Raw genomic sequence first — 22,342 nt, 5'->3', positions numbered from 1 at the left:
AAAGAGGATTAGCCTAATTAGTACGGTGAAAACTGAATACCTAAGTCAGACACGTCTGGGCTGTAAATCTGTAAATTTAGTCTGGCAGAGAAACTATTGTCCTTACAAAGGATCACAATAGATACGCTAAGCTTACAGGGGAGCGTTGAGTGTGAGCTCCACATCATCCTGAGCAACGGCTGGTCGAGCTCCGTCCTCTCCCTCATCGCTGGACAGTGTTAAGTCCAGATTTTTACTGAGCACAGACGCTCTGGGCTCCTGCTGCCTCAGCTCAGCATCATCAGGGTCCAAATCATCCTGAAATCCAGCCACCATCGGGTTACCCTCGCCATCACTGTGTTGGGGAGAGAGAGAGGGGGGGGGGGGGGAGAGAGAGAGAGGGAGAGAGAGAGAGAGAGGGAGGGAGGGAGGGGGGGGAGAGAGAGAGAGGGGGAGGAAGGGAGGGAGGGGGGAGAGAGAGAGAAAAGGACAGAAAATGACAGGGAGAAAAAAGGGAAAAAACAGAATAAGAGGTGAAAAACATTGTGAGGAAAAAAAACAGACAGAAAGACAGGAAGCAGGACACACAAGAAAATAAAGAAATAAAGTCAGAAACATGAGAGACAAAGATTGGAAATGAAAAAAGAAAAAGAAGAAACAAACAAAAAAGAATGAAAGAAAGAAAGAAAGTAAGAAAGGCATAAAGAAAAATGAAAAAAAAGAAAAGCACAGAACAAAAAACACAAATTGTAAAAAGAAAGAAAGAAAGAAAGAAAGAAAGAAAGAAAGGGAAAATGAGAGAAAAAGAAGAAACAAAAAAGAAAGAAAAAGAAAGAAAAAATAAAAAAAGAAAAGCACAGAAAGAAAAACACAAATTGAAAAAAGAAAAGAAAGAAAGGGAAAAAGAAAGAGAGAAAAAGAAGAAAGAAAGAAAGAAATAAAGAAAAAGAAATAAATGCATAAAGAAAAATGAAAAAACAAAGAAAAGCACAGAAAGAAAAACACAAATTGAAAAAAGAAAGAAAGAAAGGGAAAAAGAAAGACAGAAAAAGAAGAAAGAAACAAAAAAGAGAAAGACAGACAGACAGACAGACAGACCATAAATGCACAGAGACGGTATGTACAGCGCAGTTCAGGTAGATGTGGACAATCATCCAAAGTGAATGGAGACGTGAGGTCGTTTCTGTTCTGATGTTCACTGATTTATACTGACCACACCTGATTTACGTAACCAGATCAAGCTCTGTTCTACCTGTCACTGTCCAGGCTGGCCGCCTGTGGCTGGGCGTTCATACTGGCTTTGGCGCTGGATGGCACGCTGTCCTCTAAGAAACTCTTATCCAGTCTGTCATCGGGCACAAAGTCATCCACACTCTGAACGGTGGGCGGTGCTTCAGGAGCCACCGGCTCCGCCTCTGCAGAAACAGAAAAAAAAATACATATTAAAACACAAAGATTTACAACAGAATCAACACTGACGTCATCGTTTCCTGACATCTATCAGAATTAATAAACAATGTTTTGATTGGAGTGCATTCCTTTGAATTACTCCTTTGATCTGTGAAGTAATAAACACTGACAGGAAAGAGACTTCGACCCCCATTAATCCCTCAAAACTGAATATGGCAAACCTAAAAAATGTAGAAATAAGATATTTCCTAACTGCTTGAACAGAATAATGCAGGGAATAAGACACTTTTTTTGCCAGGTGGTAGCAAAACATGCAGAACAAAGGGACTTGAGTCAAGAAAAACTCTTCTTTCCTCTTTCTTCAACCTTTTCAACTCCTTGAGACCACCGGTGGATCCAAAACGCTCTTCATCATGTTCTTCATAACGTTCATATTCCATAAGCTCCATTCAGAAGCTGGGCGTCGTGTGAGGCTGTAGCTCTTCTCTCCAGTCTAATAGACGGTGATGTCATTTTAAACCCTTATAATAAAAGAAGCTGAACTCAGTTTGTTTTTCTACTGAAAGTCGACCAGTTTTTCCCCAAATCTGGGCTCTAAACTACAAACAGACGGCGTCTCTTCACTGATCTGCTCTGGAAACATCACTTTTAGAAAATAACACAAAGAGCGTCGGAGATTTCAGCAGTAAATTGTGAGCATTTAGTGATATGTGGAGATCATAAAACACGTTCTGTTCATTTGAGGGGAGCTTTTAAAATAAATTTTAAAAAATTATTTAACATAGTTACTGAATAATTTGCCTTATGATTTGTCCACATACATTCAGATGGACAAACCAAATTATACCCTGGTCAATAAGAGATTAAAATAAAAGACTTTGATGTAGTTTCTACCATTTACTCTCCAGCCCATTTATGGAAAGTAAGAATGCTTTTCTGCTGTTTTCATGACGTCACAAAAACCAACACCTATTAAACCTACAACAGGTTAGCCCCACTTATTCACACAGACCGTTTCCTGAATGAGGCGCTGTACAGAGAAGCCAATCAGAACAGAAGTCATTTGCATATTTCAGTCATAAAGGTACAGTCACAAAAACAGCTTGCTGAAACAGCATGTTAGGGATGAAAAGAAATAATGACCACATGTGGACCTCAAGGGGAAAAACAAAAAGGAAGACATGGGTCTTTTTGCTTGAGCACAATGTCTTCAGTCATTACAGTACATGAACTTTCTGTGAGGCTACAAGCTCCAGTGATGAGGCGTCTGCTCACATCTTTAACTAACGCAATTCAGAAGTGCGGCTCTAACGATCAATCCTCAGCTTTTTCACAAGAAGCTCGCGGTTTTTCCTCTACAGTTGTTCGCAGCTTGCTGGCGTCTTTGACATTCTGCTTCCTCGTGGTGCAGTGGGGTGGGGGGTTCAGAGCCCCCACAGATGCTGGAATTCGAAATTGGTCTTGTGATACTTTGCAGGAAAAACCTCATGATGTTCACGAGCGCTAATCCTTTCCGTTATTCTGCGTCTTAGAGGGTCTAGCCTAGGGCAACCTCTCAAAATATGACTGTGCATGAGCCTGTGCAGATATGTAAACAAAACATCCCTTCAAGACTAGCATGCCAATGTGATACATAGACACCAAGTCACTGAGCTGCATTTACTGCGTCACGTTTTCATCTACATTATCTTATTTAATGGATTTTTTTCTGGATGCATCCGCACAGTATCAGCTCTTAAAACTAAAAGGGCCTGAATTTGCTTTCACTCTTAAAATGACATATAAAGTAGCTAATGGATAATGTGCAGTACTGCTTTAAGTCTTAAGATTAAGAACTGTAAAATAGGCCAGCAGTTTCATAATAAAGCGGTTAAAAATAAATGTTAGAAATGAGCGAGTTATTTCAATGCATGGCTAAGAAGTAAATTCAAATCTGTTCAAAGTTAATTCAATGCAGCACTTTCCCTGTGCTAGTTATAATCCCCCTTCTACACGACAGCAGTTTGTCACACACTCACCTGTTACGGCTGCGGGTGGTTCAGGGGTAGGGGCCGATCCAAACAGCCTGGAGATGAAGCTGCGTTTTTGTGGCAGCGGAGCCGGAGAGGGGGCCTGGACCAGGGCCGGAGAAGGAGCAGGAGCAGGAGCAGGAGCAGGAGGGGGGGACGGGCAAGGGGCAGGTCTCTCTGGACTCTGGGCTGTGGGGAGGGGTGGTGGAGGCGGGGAGGGAGAAGAGGAGGGAGACTGAGGGCTCTGAGCGAGACCTGCGGGCTGCTGGGGCGTCCCTGGACTGGAGCTGCCCGTGGAGCTGCCCCCTGCCGCCACGATGGGCGACTGCGAGCCTGAAGACGGACTCTGACCGTTCGCAGCACTTGGGGAGCTGTAGCCTTTAGTACGGGTATCCATCATCTCCAAAAATCTGCATTGCAAACAGATGCGTTACGTGTTTAATTAAAGGGATAATTTGGCCAATCAATTTTACTATTATCACAAACACAGTTTATCCGCCACGACACACTGTTTGAGATGTAAACAAAGCCATACGGTTGGTAAAATGGTTCATTGTAGAGAAATGTAGAAATGTAGGCTTCTTAACAGTGGTGGTGATAGAATCCAGGGGATGCGCTGTCTAAAATGTCATTTTAGACTTTTATGTAATAAAAATTAGTAAAATAGACTTGTTTATGTTATTTATGATAATCTGATCACCTAGGTCTGATTATTCCTATTTTTAGAGTTAGAGCAATGTGAGATTCCACTATAAACACACTCTCAAGCACTGCCATGACAGAATGGAACAAATTCCATTCTTCAGAGTGACGTAATTAGATTGGTGGGAATGCAGCATCAGGAGTGATGTCTAAACAGCAGAGCAAATGCCTTAACCACTTTGCTATAGAGCCAATTAGAAAGCACATGCACAGCTCTAAGGCTCCTTTATCCTTATTAACTTACTAATTAACCTGTAATAATGCCTTAAAAATCATGACTGATAGCAGCTCCAGGGTTGTACGTAAGAGGAGTGAGGCAGTACTGGCTAGTGTTGCAGTTACAGACTGTAGTCCATCTGTTTCTCTGATACTCTGTTACCCTGTTCTTCAGTGGTCAGGACCCCCATGGACCCTCACAGAGCAGGTACTATTTGGGTGGTGGATCATTCTCAGCACTGCAGTAACACTGACGTGGTGGTGGTGTGTTAGTGTGTGTTGCGCTGGTCTGAGTGGAGTTTTTAAACACCTCAGTCACTGCTGGACTGAGAAGAGTCCACCAACCAAAAATATCCAGCCAACAGCGTCCTGTGACCACTGATGAAGGACTAGAGGATGATCAGCACAAACTGTGTAGCAGCAGATGAGCTGTCGTCTCTGACTTTACAAGGTGGACAGACAAGGTAGGAGTGTCTAATAGAGTGGACAGTGAGTGGACACAGTGTTTAAAACTCCAGCAGCACTGCTGTGTCTGATCCACTCAAACCAACACAACACACTCAAACACACCACCACCACCACCACATCAGTGTTACTGCAGTGCTGAGAATGATCCACCACCTAAATAGTACCTGCTCTGTGAGGGTCCATGGGTGTCCTGACCACTGAAGAACAGGGTGAAAGGGGGTCACAGATGGACTACAGTCTGTAACTGTAGAACTACAAAGTGCAGCTATACAGTAAGTGGAGCTGATAAAGTGGACAATGAGTGTAGAAACAAGGAGGTGGTCATAATGTTATGCCTGATTGGTGTACATAGTATATACAAGGCCTGTGGTCCACAAACCCACACAGACATTCTTACATCTCATAGTTCTGGTCCTCTGTCTCCTGCTGGACTGTCAACTCCTCTAGCGTGGCATCCATATCCAGCTGATTGGTCTCCAGCTGCCGTAACAGTGTCTCTCTCTGCACACATCATCATCATAATTAACAGCAATAAAATGAACTGCACATTATTCCTGCCACTAATGAAGCTCCTCAGCAGACCAATTACAAGAAGTGAGATGGTAGCTTGATAATGTTACACACTGGCACATAGAGAAGGATTCACATGGCTGAAGATCTAATTCAGGGATGTCAAACTGCGGTCTTGGAAGGCCTGCAAAGACTAGAGTTTACTCTGCTCTGTTCATAAAGTTTTTGGAGCTGAGCTGATGAGATGGATCAGGTTTGATAACCCTTTGAAGTCTTATTACTACAGTCATTTTTCTGTATCATTGGGTTTGAGTTAGGGTGTGTTTATACTTTTAGTTCATCTCTCTTCACATATTGTTCCATTTTAATTTTGGTTGGCTTAGTGTTCACACAGGCATATTTAACATCCAACCAAAGATGTAAACAAAAGTCATACATAAGGGGCTGCTATTGGTTAATGGACATTCCCCGTTACATTTTGTCTCGACACTCTTACGATGTTAAACAGCCATACAAACAACCATAAAATATATTTTTTTAATATAATTTCTTTTAGAACCATTTTGCCAACTGTGTTTTCCACACTGGGGAATTAGACCTCCACATTTAACCCATCTGTGCAGTGAAACACCCACATACATGCACGCTAGTGAACGCACACACTAGGGGGCAGTGAGCACACTTGCCCGGAGCGGTGGGCAGCCCTATCCACGGCTCCCGGGGAGCAATTGGGGGTTAGGTGCCTTGCTCAAGGCGACTTCAGTCATGGACTGTCAGCCGAGGGGATCAAACCGGCAACCTTCCGGTCACACGGCTGGTTCCCTAACCTCCAGCCCACGAATGCCCCCAAACATGATGTAAAGAGTTCATTCTCTTGTACAAAGGTGAAAAAACACAGCCTAATTTGTAAACTTCTGGGAGATCATTTGAATTATTCCTTTGAATTTAATAAAACAGCTGGATGAAATCCTGGTTATTGACTTCTAAGGCTATATTGCATCCAAGTCTGTTGAACCTAGGAGGGCTCTAAACTGTACAGTACTCTGGCCCTCAAAGATAGAAATCTGACACCCCATATCTGATTGCTGTCAGATATATGAAACACTGGGCCTCCTCAAAACCTTAACAACGAGGGGTGGTTACACTCCAGTGAACAGTGTCCATCCTAAAGCCTTTAAAAAGTAAGCTCTAATGATCTCCAGGCCAGTCTAAGGGGTCTACAGTGAAGATATAACCATATACTTCTTGCACCCTTACAATAAGTGACTCTTGAACTTTAGGGCCTCTTACCTGAAGTTGCAAGAAAGGAATGTTGAAAAATCGGTGCAAATATTTCAGGCCGAAGCCGTTTTTCATGGAAGACTCAGCATAGTGAATGTAGGAAGAGCCCAGCGGTCTGTACAGGAAAAAAGGAAACATGAACAATCATCAAGAACCTGAACCAGAATCAGAAAACACTTTATTCCGCACATTGGGCTTAGATAAGGCCCAGTTTTGGACTAAACTGCAGTGCCAGTGGTGTTTTACCCTTAAAATCCCATTTTATCTAGGCTTAGGGTTAATCGGGGTCTGGGAAACCGGCCCTCTCCGTACTTCTTAGGGCTGCACTTATATGGAAATACAATTCCAAATATTTATACAAAGGATAAAGTGGAACTACACCTACCTGAATTAGCATTACAGATAATTATAACATGTATAACAAATGCAGACACTTTAGCACAGTAACCCAGCATCCTATAAACATTATGATCTTCCTGCGTACAATAAACATATCAAATATTGGTTTGATGTATCAGTCAAATGTAAACATCTGCTCAGTGCTGCCAGAAGCAGATACTGATTTGGATCTGATATCAATTTAAATCCCTAGAATTTGTCAAGACGTAGGTACACAGAACAAATAACATTCAAGATACAAAGACACAGAACACTCAAGACGCAGAGAGAGAAAATACTGTTGATGGGCAGTTGTTTATTGTGCTGTAACAGGTGCCATAATTAACAAAAATGTATGAATCAAGGAAACAAGCACCAAAACTGGTGGATTTCTGGAGGACAGTAAAGATGGCCATATTCGCACAGAGCAGCAGGTTGTTGTACCTGTTGAGGCTGGCAATGAAGTCTCTGATGTCGTCAGGCAGGATGACCCTATGTTCACCCATGTCTCGATGGTTGCCAAGCACGCACACTGGAACGTGAGTCGGCACTCTGGGTAACTCTCGCAAAATGTAGTTATAAGTCCTGTCCAAAAAATGCATAATAAAAACAAAAAAGAACATACATTATTGCCTTCAATAAAACACTTATAGCCAACCAGAAATCAAAACTTATGATTCATCATATCATGTTTTCCTGTGATCTTCCTTCAAAATGTAATAACTATGGCCACTGCTAAAGCTCCATAGGTGCTTGGATCCCAAGGATCGCCACTTGTGATACAGATGTTCATTTAGGTCTCACAGCTGTCGTAACAATACACAGAAATAAACACTTTTAAAAAAGCAATTTCAGAGGAAAACTAAATGGAGGTTGACTGTCATGGCTGTTTATAATGAAAATTTACACTTAATTACCTTTTTTTTGTCCACCATTCAAAAGATATTGAAAGGAATCTGAATATGCGAAAATGAAACCAACTTCACCAACAAAACCACTCCCTTTTTGCTAAATCTTAGTGCTGATTGGCCAATAATAATTACCTACTATATCCGTGGGTTAAATAATGACTGTGCACTGCTACCGTGTTGTGTTTTTTTGCATGGAGCACCATTCAAAACAGTGAATTCTACCAAAAGGTGATGGGTTTGCATGTACGATGATCTACTAATGAGACTAAATCTGTCGTATTAAGTTGTCCATTCTCCACCAGGCATAATCACAGCTCCATGATGCCTGGTGTCACATTTTATTGCTTTACAATTTCAGAGTGTCACAATGATTTTATGTTTTATTCCATTTATTCCATCTATTTTTCTTTCTGAAGCAATCAAAAACACAATTTCTTATAATAAATAACAATCATAAACATATTCGACAATATTGATCACAACAGTGGTTCCACATGCCAGTGTAAGGCATCCCAAGATCTGCACACTGCTCCTACATTCCCCTGCATTCAGAGCTTATTCAGCTCCAACACACTCGCTTTAACCTCATGAAGTGCTTCAACGAACTGATGAGCCGAGTCAGATGTGTTAAAGCAGGAAGAAGTGCAATATAAGGGGACGTGAACCTGCTCGAACATACCTGACTCACCTCTGAGCCCCGACACTACAAGTAAGTGGCAGTAGTGCATGAGATTTATCACAAGCAGGTGTATCTTACCACTGCTTTGTGATGTCGAACATCATGATGATGCCGTTACAGTTCTTATACACGTCCAGAAACTCGGCGTCCAACGCCATCTCATTCTCAGCCTGCAAATGCCACACACAGACAACATCACATTTACTTCATATCTAATCCTCAAATGAGAATGTGCAATATCAACCCGGCTTCAAAAGGAAGTGTTTAATATTTTAAAATTTCTTTAACCACCTTCAAATTCTTACTTAGGAAAAACATTCGGGCCCAACTGACATTAAAATTTCATCTCTGACACCAAACCAGATTTTAAGGAGCAAAACCATCTGATTAACACTACTATTGAAAAACATAACGTGAAAAATAAGCAAAAATTAGTTTAATAATGCTTTACTGACTGATGCGCTCAAATATGACTCTCTTAAGACTTCTTGCGAAACGAAATTCTCGAAGGTTGTGCGCCTTTGCGAGCTTGAATACCTTCTGCGGCTTCATGTCGCCTGATGCGGATGCTCCACGTGATGCTATTTCATTTTATGATAAGTTTCCCGACTGCTGGAACCCGATTCTATCACATCCGAGTTCAGAATACTGCAACCATTTAAGGTAAAATGGGAAAATCCAAACAAGAAGTTGGTGAATAGAAAGCCAACTTCAGCCTCGTCCTTTTGTGAACCTAAACATAAGATAACCTGTATGTTTTAGTGCTTGGTCAGTATTGGTGTTAGTGAATGGGTAGAGCTAAAGTGCTGGGGGGTAAATAAATGGCTAGATGGTCATAGATACAGTAGTTTTTGTGACATCACAGAATCAATGACTTCCAAACAGGCTGTTTATGCAAATTTACATTTACAGCATTTGGCTGACGCTCTTATCCAGAGCGACTTACAATTTGATCATTTTACACAAGTAGGCCAATGCGGTGTTAGGAGTCTTGCCCAAGGACTCTTATTGGTATAGTGTAGGGAGAGTGCCCTGGTGGGGGATTCAACCCCAGTATACAGTGTAGAAGTCAAAGGTGTTGACCACTACACTAACCAACCACAGAATTACAGACCATTTCATGTTACATTTAGGAGGTATTCATTATTTATTTAACATGTGCGCGTTTTACAGTGAAACATTAGTGTGTCGGCCAAAGCCCAAGCTCCTCAAAGTTGTCCATCTTTGTTTAGTGCCACGTCTCTTTTTTATCGACCAACCAGAGGCTCTGTCGCGTGGCATCTTGGCCCAGAGTTCACCCAGTTGCCATGTGCACCACACAGCAAACGAAGCTTCTACGCGACGTCTGCGGTTGTTTGTCTTCTCCTCAATTACATCACACTGTTCGCTGAAACCAGGCGAACGTCGTCTCTGCTTATTGCATCTTAAGGCTTACAATGCGGTGACAGCTTGGAAACCAATGCAAACTGTCTGAGTTACTGTTACGCTAAAAGGAGTGAGGAACAGAAGAACCCACTGACACCTCCTGGCCATTTCAACACCCAAGTTCAATCCCATTTTCAAAAAAGTTGGGATGTTGGGCAAACTGTAAATAAAAACAGGATGAGGATGCAATGATGAGCTAATAATTTAAACCCTACATTTAACTGAAAACAGTAGAAGTATGTATCATTGTACATTAAAGTTTCTTGCTTTCAGTGGTTTTAAGGTCCAATGGTGTACCTTACATGAGTTTTTCCTAGTGGAAAAGTAGATATTTGTACCTTTTCATAACCTAATGTTTTACATTAGAACAATAAGATAAAAAGCCTGGAGATGAGACGGGGTGTGTGGAGTCAGTACTACTTAGAAAATATCATTTCAGTGGATTCTGGTTCAGTTATGTTCCCTGACTAGAGGTACTGGGATGTACCCCTGAGGGTACCACCACAGCGACTACTACCTATGTACTACCTGTGGTTTCAAAGAGGTAGGAGGGGCACAACTGTACATTCGCACCACGTAGAAGTCGACTCTGTCTGGTTCCCTAGGTCAGAGGGCAGTGCCACACGATTAATGGCCAGGGAAGTGTAGAGCAGCTTTTGTTTCCTTTTTTTTAGTTTAGCTAAGGGCTTTTTGCTTCGGAGTAGGCGAGCGTGCTTAGGTTTTGCTCTTTCATTGGTGCCGTCCACAGTTTGACTCTTCCAGTGTGGTGCTAAGTACCATAGTTATTGTATTGTATATCTTTACTGTAGCTCATTTTAATAAACGTGGCTTCAAAAGCTCTATATCGGTCTGTTCCTCCAGCTTTTAATCCATCGTCACAAGTTCAGGCTTTTAATGGCAGATGTTACTGATCCCACAGCGCCCTGGACAAAATGTGGGGTAGTAACAGGGAACATACAGTACTGTGTGAACGTTTTAGGCATCTAAGCAAATTTTTAAACAGTTGACCTCAGCAGTGAGTTTATCAGAATATACATTAGAATAAAGTCGTATTCATAATTCAAATAAACATAAAAACGGTAAAAAGTAACAAGAATATGGCGTCACAGCCACCATAGAGACTAATCATCAATTATATCATGAGCACAATTTACTGAAGCACTGATTGGTCAGACCAGGAGCTGCTTTTAAACTACATATAATACTGGGCTTCCTTGAGGAGAGGCTTGGAAATGGGTAAACAAACAAACTAACATCCAGACAATCACTATTAAATATATATATACACACATACATACACACACACACACACACACACCGTCCACTTTATTAGGTACACCTGTTCAGTTGCTTGTTAACACAAATAGCTGATCAGCCAATCACACTGCCGATACTCACTGCATTTAGGCATGTAGAGGTGTTCAAGACAACTTGCTGAAGTGCAGACCGAGCATCAGAACGGGGAAGAAAGGGGATTTAAGGGACTTTGAACGTGGCGTGGTTGTTGGTGCCAGACGGGCTGGTCTGAGTATTTCAGAAACTGCTGATCTACTGGGATTTTCACGCACAACCATCTCTAGGGTTTACAGAGAACGGTCAGTTGTGTGGATGAAAATGCCCTGTTGATGTGAGAGGTCAGAGGAGAATGGGCAGACTGGTTCCAGATGATAGAAAGGCAACAGGAACTCAAATAACCAACCAGAGTCTCTGAGGAACGTTTCCAACACCTTGTTGAAAGTCTGCCATGAAGAATTAAAGCAGTTCTGAAGGCAAAAGGGGGTCCAACCTTCTACTAGCAATATAGAAAATAAAGTGGCAGGTGTGTGTGTGTATATATATCACTATTAATTAATATTCTATACATTTTGTTTAATCAAATATTAACACTTTTCTCAGCAAATAAACACAAACTACACAAACAAATAGATTTTGAAAATGTGTCTTGGGTGCCTAAGACTCACACAGTACTGTACTTCTGCACATTTTAATGCACAATTGCTGTTTATTTGGTGAACTTAACATAGTGGAAAAACATGAAGCCTGGTCAGTGCAAATGTTATGGCATATTTTACATTTTATGCTTCCATGTTTTCCCGGTTAAACTCTAAAATTTCCAGAATTAAATAGAAATTGTCGTAAAAATGCCAAAAGTAGTCCTATTTCGTCAGAAAGTGCCATATGTAGTTGTGACGTCTGTTGAAGAGGTGTTATCTTTTTCACTTATAAAGTCAACAAAATGTGTAATTTGATCAAGGTTGTTTGCATTTGACCGTATTAAACAAACATATACTTATCAGGACTTATTATCAGCTAACCATCATATCACCTGGGCCCTAAAAGTCCTCATGAAGAAAAAGCAGTTTTACCTCTTGTGGCTCATTCTCCAGTTTGAGTGTGTCACTCCGTTTTTTACTCTTTCCTGGAGAGTATATGGGGAAGAAAACAAGTAAGATCAACAAACAGACATAAGGAGTGAGTCAGGGTATTTACAGGCGGCACATAGCAACAAAAACTGTGTGCTTTTTGCAATAAAAGGGAAATGAAGTCAGCACAACAACTGCTCACTGAACATGCATTACAGTGTAATAAGATTACAGACACTAACCACAACAGCCACATCATTCCATACTGAACACAACTGTTTACAACGTTTAAGGGACTGCACTTAATATTTGAGCAACTGTATTTATGGAATTTCTTATACGGGAGTAAAGGAAGAAACTAGGGCTCAAACGTCATCATTCAATGAATATGAAAACCCACTCAAACTGGCTCATGAATTGGCCAATTAGTGGGCAATTGGCATAATGATAATGGTCTTTTTAAATGCTCTTACAGTAACGAATAGCCTGATGGAAACACCCAGTTACTGCGCAAAAGTCAGGCACAGCCCTTCATTCACTTCCAGTCAAAACAGTAAGAATAAAAAAAGATCAAGGCATCAGGAAAACCTACGACGGCGTTTCAGGGCCACTGTTAATAAAAATAGTAGACTTTGAGCGTAAAGTTGTACTATTTCGAGGAAAAAAAGTTGGAATATTGTGGCCAAAGGCTTTGCAAAGGGAAGGCATCACCTCCTCATGTCAAAATTAAGGGGTGTTGAGGAGTTGGTGAAGTTCACTGAGAAGATCATCGGGGTCTCTCTCCCCTCCATCGTGGACATCTACACCACATGTTATGTCTGGAAAACCACTAGCATTGTGGACGACCCCATCCACCCCTCACATGGACTTGCTTCAATGCTGCCGTCTGGCAGAAGGTCCCGGAGCATCCGTGCCACCACTGCCAGACACTCCAACAGCTTTGTTCCTCAAGCGATCGGGTTTTTAAAACACACATACTCTACACACACACACACACACACACACACACACACACACCTCTTGATGCTCTCTACCTGCACTATCTGGCACATTGCTGCTACACTGTTTTCACTGTTCTACTCAGGTTTTTCTACCTCAGTAACTGCTGTGTTTATGTCGGTCATCTGACCGCGTGACTCACAGATCACAGCATGTTAATATCTCTGCACCTTATTCCACGACCTCATGTCCAGATTGAGTGCTGTGTCATTGCTGCACTGTCCTGTCTGTTTACTGTGTCTAACGTCTGTTTAATTTATCGTATTTATTGTTTCTATTTTAATTTTTTGTTTGCACACGATGTCTGCACGTTCGCACTTCGTACTTTTTATTCCTTGTTGCTCCGTGTTGTTCCTGGAGGAACGTAATTTCAGTCCTCTGTGTACTTGTACAAAGATGAAATGACAATAAAAGCCTCCATTTCAGCCATAAAGAAACACTCAGTCTCTCTGTCTGTCCTGCACATCAGCACCAGCCTGTTATAAGAAACGGCTGAAACGGCTGAAACAGCTGAGCAGGAAACTGCATTTATCTAGAATAAAGAGCCAGACGGACTCGGAGGAAACCGTCTGTCTGTGTTGTTTATGGAGAATCTCAGGCAGGGTCGTCTACACGGCTATCAGGGCAACATCTCCCCCATTCAAAGAGGGCATGAAGTTCCACAGACAGTGAGAACGATAATCAAAATGATCCACAAAGAGACCGGAGACCCTGTGCGTTACGACAGCCCCCCTACAGTTAGCCCACTTTATCCTCCAAATATTACGACATTTTCCTCGAAATACTGCAACTCTATTCTTAAAGTCTGCTACTTCTGCTTTTATCAACAGTGGCCCTAAAACACTGCTGTAAAAAAACACAAAAAATATACTTTACAGAAAATTACACAGTATTTTTTTCAGTATTTAGTACCTTTATAACAGCTTTCATTCCTCTCAGGAGTCTTGCTTTCAGTTTTTAAAGAAATCATGCAGGCATATTTTCCCACTCCTCCAAGGTTCAGTCTTAGAAGTTGGTTGCATTTTCTGCTCCAAGTCATCCCAAACATATTGAGCAATGTTGAGGTCTGGACTCTGAGGTGGTCAGTCCATTGTTCTGAGACCACCAGAATCTTCTTGGCTTGATTTATTTTTTCTCAATTTCCTTTTCTCAGTGAAGGCTTTCGAAAATTTTGGAAGTGTTTTTTCCAATTATTTTCCTTCGACTTTCTCCTTCTTTATGCAAAATGAGTATCTTATTTCTGATCTCTTGAAAGATTAATATGCTTGTATTTGATGGTTATTTTGAGTGATAATTAAATACATGCAGTCGAATGACTTTTGCACAGTACTGTACATCCATTCAACTTTACCTCCTCGATTAACTGGCAGGGCTTCACTGGAAGTTTACAGGATTAAAATTCTGCTGGACACTCTTACAATAAGAGACGGAGCCTGGTGGACAGACATATTTCCATTCTCTTTATATTTATGTTATTATTAGTTATTTTAAAGGCTTCTTAGTCGTTTCCCAGTCAACAATGTTGAAATCTTAAATTGACTCTGTATGGCTTGTTATTTTCCTGTTAAGTGCAGCTTTATTGTTTTTCATGTTTTTGATGATTATTCAACTGATTTGTTGATTAATCGTCAAAATAATCTGTCAATTACTAATGTGAAATAGGGGAAAGCTCTAGGAGTTACCGAGCTTTAGGAGGGAACGCACACCAGGTTAGTCTCATTAATAAAAGCTGGTATTCTGTAATATCTGTCGCGGAACGCACCGCATTGCAAGCTGTCATGGACCTGCTGTGAGATTTCAGGCTGAATAACAGCACAGCAGACATAACAGTTGAGTCACACTGCAATCAGTGAAAAGTGGCAGCTATGTTTACACTCAGATCACACCACACGGCAGAAACACACCCATTAGACAGCCACAACCCACAGTTCACAGTCTCTATGCAGTAGAGTGTCTCACCTACACCTTCAGGAAGAGGGATTTTTTGGCCTGGGTGCACAGCGGGAGCAGAGCAAGAGAAACACCATTAATATACATGAGGAGTGGACGGCGTGCGAGGCGAGGCGAGGCGGTGAGGTGACACGTGTGTTAATGATGCATTCAAATGGACGGAGTGGAATGACAGCATGCAGTGAGACAGAGTCTACACTTGTATGTAATGGAGCATTCACCAACCAATAAATAAATAAATAAATAAATAAATGGCATCACAATTACTCGATTACAAAATCATGCATGATTTTAAAAAGCATATTTTTTTTTGACCACCTCTGTGAATTGGCAGTCATAAATAGCCAACTCACATGATGACAAATATAATATAATATAATATAATATATATATATATATATATATATATATATATATATATATATATATATATATATAAAAAATCAGCTGGGAAGTTTTTGGAATCGTTAAAGGGCTACGCATAGTTTCAGTTTTCACTGTTTGGCCATAAAAAAATCAAATAAGAAAACCAAATGAAATTAACAATACAAATAACTAAATAAATAATAGACGATAACTTATGTAATTACTAATATAATCAATACTGAGAGTCATTAAAAGGGAAAAAAAAAAGTTTTGAGTATGACAAAGGTCCGATTGCCTATCAGTGTGTATCACTGCTTCCGATCAAAACCTCATATCTCCAAAATAGAAACTTTACAGGGGAAGGAAAAAACATACTTTACTTTTAATGTAAGTCAATGGAACCAGACATCCCAATATGACATTAAAGGATGTTTGTTTTGGTTTGTTTATCATGGAATTTACACACAATGTAAAGACCAACAGGCCAAAAACTGAAAAATGACAAAAATGGAGATACAAGGTTTTGTTCCGACAACAGTAAAATATATATATATATATATATATATATATATATATATATATATATATATATATATATATATATATATATATATATATATATGAAAGTCAGCTCTCACCAGGTACAGGGGAAAAAATGCAGAATATGTGGCAAGATTTTGCCTTAATATACTTTCAATAATGTCTTATGTTCTCAGAAATATTACTCTAAATACTGACTTATGACAAAATAATGGCTTATTTTTTCAAAATTCTGATTACACAGAAACAATCACTCATTATTCAAAAACTAACTCATTATAGTAGGTCAGAATTTTGTCTTAAGAACTCAAAGTCTCAAAAAAACAAACTTTCAACAAATATTTCAAATTTTTGACCATGTTGAAATAATTACTAGCTTTCTCAAAGCTTTGAGAATATAAGTAATTATTTGGAGACACTAACTAAAAGAAAAACAAAACAAAAAACAACTTAAAAAAAAGTTTAAAAACCCCACGTTTTTTTATCCTCTACCTGGCAGAAATGAAATCAGAAGACTTCCAATGAGACACAAACGAAAATATGTTTACAAAAAAAAAAAAAAGGATGTCTCTACTTCTCTAGTGAGTTTACTGCACTAAATCCAATGAGAAATCCCAAATCATGCCAATTGGGACTTGATCATGCTTTAACAAGGACTTAAAGGCAGGAAACACGAAGCAGACGTGCCAAACTCACCTTTATCTACAACATCCCACACTTCCACTTTCACCACGTCATCAGTAGCTGTGGGGACATCAGAAGAATGAGGTCAAACTATCCAGCCTGATTAAACTTCACAAACAAAAACAAGCCCTGCCTCACTTCCCCTACTGCCTTCTCCAGAACCCATGCAAAGCAGTGCTGCTTTGAAATGTTTTCAAAACTGCAGTCAGACGCACCTCTAATTCAGTCAATTACACCTGATTACACCACTTTGTCCAAGGAACGTTCACAACAGCACAGCTGCGGTGTTCATGTTCACGTGTCAGGGCCTGTGAAGAGAAGCCCAGAGGTGCTCGGTGCAGCGGGGAGCGGGAGTGAGTTTTTGCCAGAGCGGCAAACAAACGCTTTTCAAGTATTAGGATATAAAAACATTAAAGAAAGCAGGGGGATATAATCCATATGAGGCTGCCAAGACTAAATCACATGATTAAGAGGTGACGCAGCTGTTTGACTAAAGGCAAAGCACAAAAAAAGGGGACTCTGTTTTAGAGGTTTGCAACTCAGGGTGGGAAGCTCTAAGTGCATCCCCACCCAAAAAAGAGCCTTATTTAAGACTTTACACACAGCTGAAGTAAGACAAGCTATCGAAAAGCTACCGATCTACTGTAGTCTATACTAATGGATTGTAATTACAGCCTACAGAGTGTTTATTTACCTGGTCGCACATCTACATCAGATCATCACACAATTGCAGAAAAGGAGACACAAACAACACATATGACCAACATGATTTAAGTCAATAAGCATTCTTTGTATTGATCATACTGATCATAATGTGGCTGTAAATCTCTGATCTCACAAGAACGTAACATGACACATCTTTAGAAACTCTATGCATTGTGAAATCTCAAATTTCAATCTATTAAATGATCCGTTGTGTTAGATTCTGAACCATTTTAAAGAAATAAACTGAAAACGGAAATGTGACTGGACTTAATACTCGTGTAATAGTGAAATAAGGCAATTAAAACAATATATCAGGGATTATTTTTTATCTCGGTTGTATTTTTTTACATTTGAAAGTGTTTTATTTTGGTCAAAAAGTACCTGCGTATTTGATTGATCAAAAGAATAATCTAAAATGACTGAGAAAGCTGTACGACATCAAGAATTAAGTTATACTAAAATGAATTTCGCTGCTGTCGGAACAAAACCTCGTATCTCCAAAAGGGTAACTTTACAGGAGAAGGAAAAAACCTGCTTTACTTTTAATGCAAGTCAATGGAACCAGACGTCTTTTCAAGTAATTTTGGGCCGTTTCTTTTGCCGCGTTCATTATAAAAATTACGCACAATGTAAAGAATAACAGGCATTTTCAAATTATGTCAAAAACTGAAAAATGACAAAAATGCAGAAAGTACAATCCAAAGTGGAGACCAAATTTCAAGGCTAATAACTTGTAACGGATGTAACGGATAATTTCAGTATAACATTTAGCTGTTTAAGTAAGTTAAGTGACCCTTATTAATCCCACAATGGGGAAATTTCACCTCTGCATTTAACCCATCCATGAAGTGAAACACCACATACACACTAGTGAGCACACACACACTAGGGGGCAGTGAGCACACTTGCCCGGAGCGGTGGGCAGCCCTATCCACGGCGCCTGGGGAGCAGTTGGGGGTTAGGTGTCTTGCTCAAGGACACCTCAGGCACGTACTGTCGGTGCTGGGGATCGAACCGACAACCTTCCGGTCACAGGGCCGGTTCCCTAACCTCCAGCCCACGACTGCCCCTGGTTCTTGTTCACAAAATTCATGAAATAGGGAGAAAATATATCATCGCCGTATCTCCATTTGGTTGTGCGCAAATTTCATGATGAATGGACCAACAGAAAAAGCCCAAAATTACTAGGGAAAATTCTTGATACATTAACTTTTCAAAACAGGTCAATAATATTTTTTCTCCTGTAAATTTCCAATTGTGGAAATGCAGTTTTGTTCAGACAGTGTAAATATGCCAGATCCTTCATTTACCCCACACAGTGAGTGAGGCTAATAAAGGCCACAGTATGTGAAGCTGTGGTGCGAATGTGAAGAAGGCTGCTTTGGTGAATGTAAACCTCTTACTCTTGTAATTCCAGTGGATGCTGGTGACCTGGATCTCCTGCGTGGGGATGTATTCCTCCTGGAACTTTCCTCCCTGCAGTCGCTGCCACAGTGTACTCTTCCCTGTGTTTCTGTCTCCACGGATCACAATCTTCACTAAAGCACACAGCGAACACAGCATCAGCATTAAAGCCCAGGTTAAAGGGTGTCCTCGTTGAAAACTTTCTACCGATAAGTTTTTTTTTTTTTTTTTAGTAGTTTGGTTAGTTTGGGTGTTCTCTATGCTAACTGCACATACAGAATGTGAACAGAGCACAACATATTACTGTACAACTGTACATTGGAATAGTGCAATATTAGTGTATATTGTGTACTCAGATATATATTCAGAGTGTGAGTGTATACACACACACACACACACACACACACACACACAGGAGGAGTCAAAAGTCACAGGACACATTTATTTTATTTTATTTTTAATTTTATTATCGACTTTTATATCTCCGGTCATCTCAAACAAATTGTATATGCTGAGAAAATCCACAACAAACACCACCTTCAGCACCACATCGTGGAGGCTTGTGACAGCATAAAAAATAAAATAAGATAAAACGATGTCCTGTGACTTTTGACTCACTCTGTATATATGTATGTATGTATGTAAATATATATATATATACATACATACATACATACATACATACACACACACACACACTATATATATATATATATATATATATACACACACTATTTATGCACACATAAATATTTCTTCTTTTTCTTAGATATTTATATATTTTTTTGTATGTAAATTCTATAAGACTTTCACTCACTTTCCACCAGTGTAAACGTGATGTGGCAATAAACGTCACTTGATTTCATTTGCAGGCTGTCAAAACACCTTAAATTACTTGCTAATTTCCTCAGTAATGTATTTTGTCACACTGTTAGAACAAATCAGATGCAGTGTTGTTCCTGGCGTAACGTTAGCATGGTGGTCATATTTGTCCTGATACTCTAACCTCCGGCCTAAATTCAGGGCATTTTCTCCAACGCTCCGCAGGTGGGCAGCGCACAGACAACAAGAAACACTGAAAAAAGGCTTGGGATGCTCCTAAACCTGAAGGTGAGTTCTTTGAGGAGCCACTTTATCCCTAAAATAATTCATAGTCTGTTCTTAAAAGATTCTTTTCTGAATTCTTTTAGAAAGTCTCCACATAATGTAAAGATTCTCTACCAATGAAGTTATTATTATTATTATTATTAAGGGGAATTCCACCAACTGTTCTAAATCTGTACATAATTGAAAGGATAAATGGAAACAAAGTGGCTCAGAGTGGTTTGGTGTGAAATGCTCTGTTCTAGAGAAACTTCTGAACGTCTGAAGAGTTTAATTCCTCTAAAAGCTTCATCCCAGAAAGCCATTGCATTAAGTTGCTATGATTACGCTGCGTGATGCCTGAGCCACTGTTTTACGAAGGTTTTGACCATAAATGTAATTTTTTAAAGCACATTGATGGCAGAGATGCATGCAGGGTGTTCTGAGACAAAATAGCCAGGAAAGGAAACATTATTCTCTTCAGTTTTACCAGCATTTTCCCATCATCAATATCTAAACATTTAGAAGATTAAGAGACACTTATGAGTCCCACAATGGGGAAATTTCACCTCCGCAATCTAACCCATCCATGCAGTGAAACACCACATACACACTAGTGGGCAGTGAGCACTAGGGGGCAGCCCTATCTGCGGCACCCGGGAGCAGTTGGGGGTTAGGCGTCTTGCTCAAGGGCACGTTAGTCACATACTGTCAGCTGTCGAACCGGCGACCTTCTGGTCACAAGGCTGGTTCCCTAACCTGCGGCCCACGACTGTCCAGATGATGTGCAGGTTCCATGTTTGTTCTGAATGGGCCATAAAATGTCTACATAATCGCTGTTATCAGAACAAAACCTCAAAATCTCCAAAATAGTAACTTTACAGAAGAAGGAAAAGAACCTACTTTACTTTTAATGCAAGTCAATGGAACCAGACTTTTTTCAAAGTCATCCATTCATCATGAAATTTGAAACACACAACGTAAAAGGCGGCAGGCGTTTTTCAAATTATGTCAAGAACTGAAAAGGGACAAAAATGGAGATACGAGGTTTTGCTCCGGCAGCAGCGACATGTTTCGAGCCCATGGATCCGATCACACCATCATAAAGAAGTCTGACGTGGTAACAACCTACAATGAACCATTTCACATCAGATCAGCCTGAATGACTCCAACACAGGTCAATTTGGTGGAGTTACTCTTTAATACTGTCCTGATCAGATGTTCTGCTCACTGTGAAGGCAATTTTATAGGACACTTGGTATGAAGCACTTGAGAAAACCCAAACCACTGAAAAAAGAGGGAGCGTTACGGCCCAGATTCTTTCATTTCATGGCCAGGCTAAGCTCAGTCTTGGCCTAAACTGTTCTGTCAAATGGGATAATCCACTCAAAATCCTTTTCAGACCATGGCCACTAGCAGTCTGGGTTGGGACCACCCTCCCTTGCTTGATTTCCTAAGTGAAGCAGTGCGTTCACTGATTACTATTGATTGTCTAATCAGTCTAATACATTCACCGTAAGGTTGGACTTACTGTTGTACTGCACTCCTTTGGCAAATCGCCTCTGCAGACTCTGATTCATTGACTGTAGACCTGCGGGAATGATCTTGTCCTTCTGCTGGACAGGTGGCTCGGAGCCAACCAGCTTCTTCAGAGCAGACAGCATCTTGAAGGGATGCTATTTCAATCAGTCACTGATGCTTCTGTAAGTACTGCACTCAATGTCTTTGCCCAACACTGGCTTCTACAGCAGCCTTAGATGAGCCATGTACAGGTGAACGGGTGTCTGGAAGCGTCGATCAAGCATTTCTTTGCTTCTTTGCCATGATGGGCAACATTACCTTCATCAGTCATGTAGATGAAGGGGTGACGTCATCTGTCCAGACTCTGAATTACTGCTTTTCACTGAATACCATGTTGTTTCTCCACTGACCTCAGACAACAAAACCTATGAAGACATGACAAGAGGATGCAATCAGACAGACTTCTGAGGTGGATAATACAAGGCTTGCAAAGGATATTCCATAAATAATCTGCATAATTAGACGATTAAGCTGTAAACAAAGTCAGTCGGAGTGCTTTGATGTGAAATGTGTCATTTTGGAGAAACTCAGTGAGCCAGAATTGGCGGTGAAAGTAATCAGACCTCTGAAGAATTTGATGCTTCTTAAAGGCCTTTCGTTTTTTTTTTTTTTATTTAATTTATGGCTTTACAGCAGTTTTTACACAAACTCTTGGCCTAAAAGGTATTTTTTTAAATCCATAAATGGCAGAAAGGCACA

General features: G+C 40.4%; 1 protein-coding gene across 3 annotated transcripts in view; it reads right to left on the bottom strand.

The window, feature by feature from the left end:
• The window catches only part of rabl6b (RAB, member RAS oncogene family-like 6b), a 30,155-nt gene that overhangs the window by 5,428 nt on the left and 2,385 nt on the right, over positions 1–22,342 (bottom strand). For 2 of the 3 annotated variants that reach the window (XM_017711168.2, XM_037531765.1), the window contains exons 2-13: positions 21,594–22,008; positions 18,979–19,113; positions 16,883–16,930; positions 15,290–15,319; positions 12,335–12,387; positions 8,622–8,713; positions 7,398–7,538; positions 6,585–6,690; positions 5,182–5,285; positions 3,408–3,808; positions 1,232–1,394; positions 137–334 (exon numbers count right to left, since the gene is read on the bottom strand). In XM_017711168.2, coding sequence (XP_017566657.1) covers positions 137–334; positions 1,232–1,394; positions 3,408–3,808; positions 5,182–5,285; positions 6,585–6,690; positions 7,398–7,538; positions 8,622–8,713; positions 12,335–12,387; positions 15,290–15,319; positions 16,883–16,930; positions 18,979–19,113; positions 21,594–21,726 — 1,604 coding nt within the window. In that variant the 5' untranslated portion in view covers positions 21,727–22,008. The remainder of the gene's footprint in view (positions 1–136; positions 335–1,231; positions 1,395–3,407; positions 3,809–5,181; positions 5,286–6,584; positions 6,691–7,397; positions 7,539–8,621; positions 8,714–12,334; positions 12,388–15,289; positions 15,320–16,882; positions 16,931–18,978; positions 19,114–21,593; positions 22,009–22,342) is intronic. The other variant, XM_017711169.2, reaches the window with a different exon arrangement.

This window comes from Pygocentrus nattereri, chromosome 20 (assembly GCF_015220715.1).
Source record: "Pygocentrus nattereri isolate fPygNat1 chromosome 20, fPygNat1.pri, whole genome shotgun sequence".
Taxonomy (NCBI): domain Eukaryota; kingdom Metazoa; phylum Chordata; class Actinopteri; order Characiformes; family Serrasalmidae; genus Pygocentrus; species Pygocentrus nattereri.
Note: the sequence above shows the minus strand (reverse complement) of the source record. Positions and strands in the feature narration are given on the sequence as shown.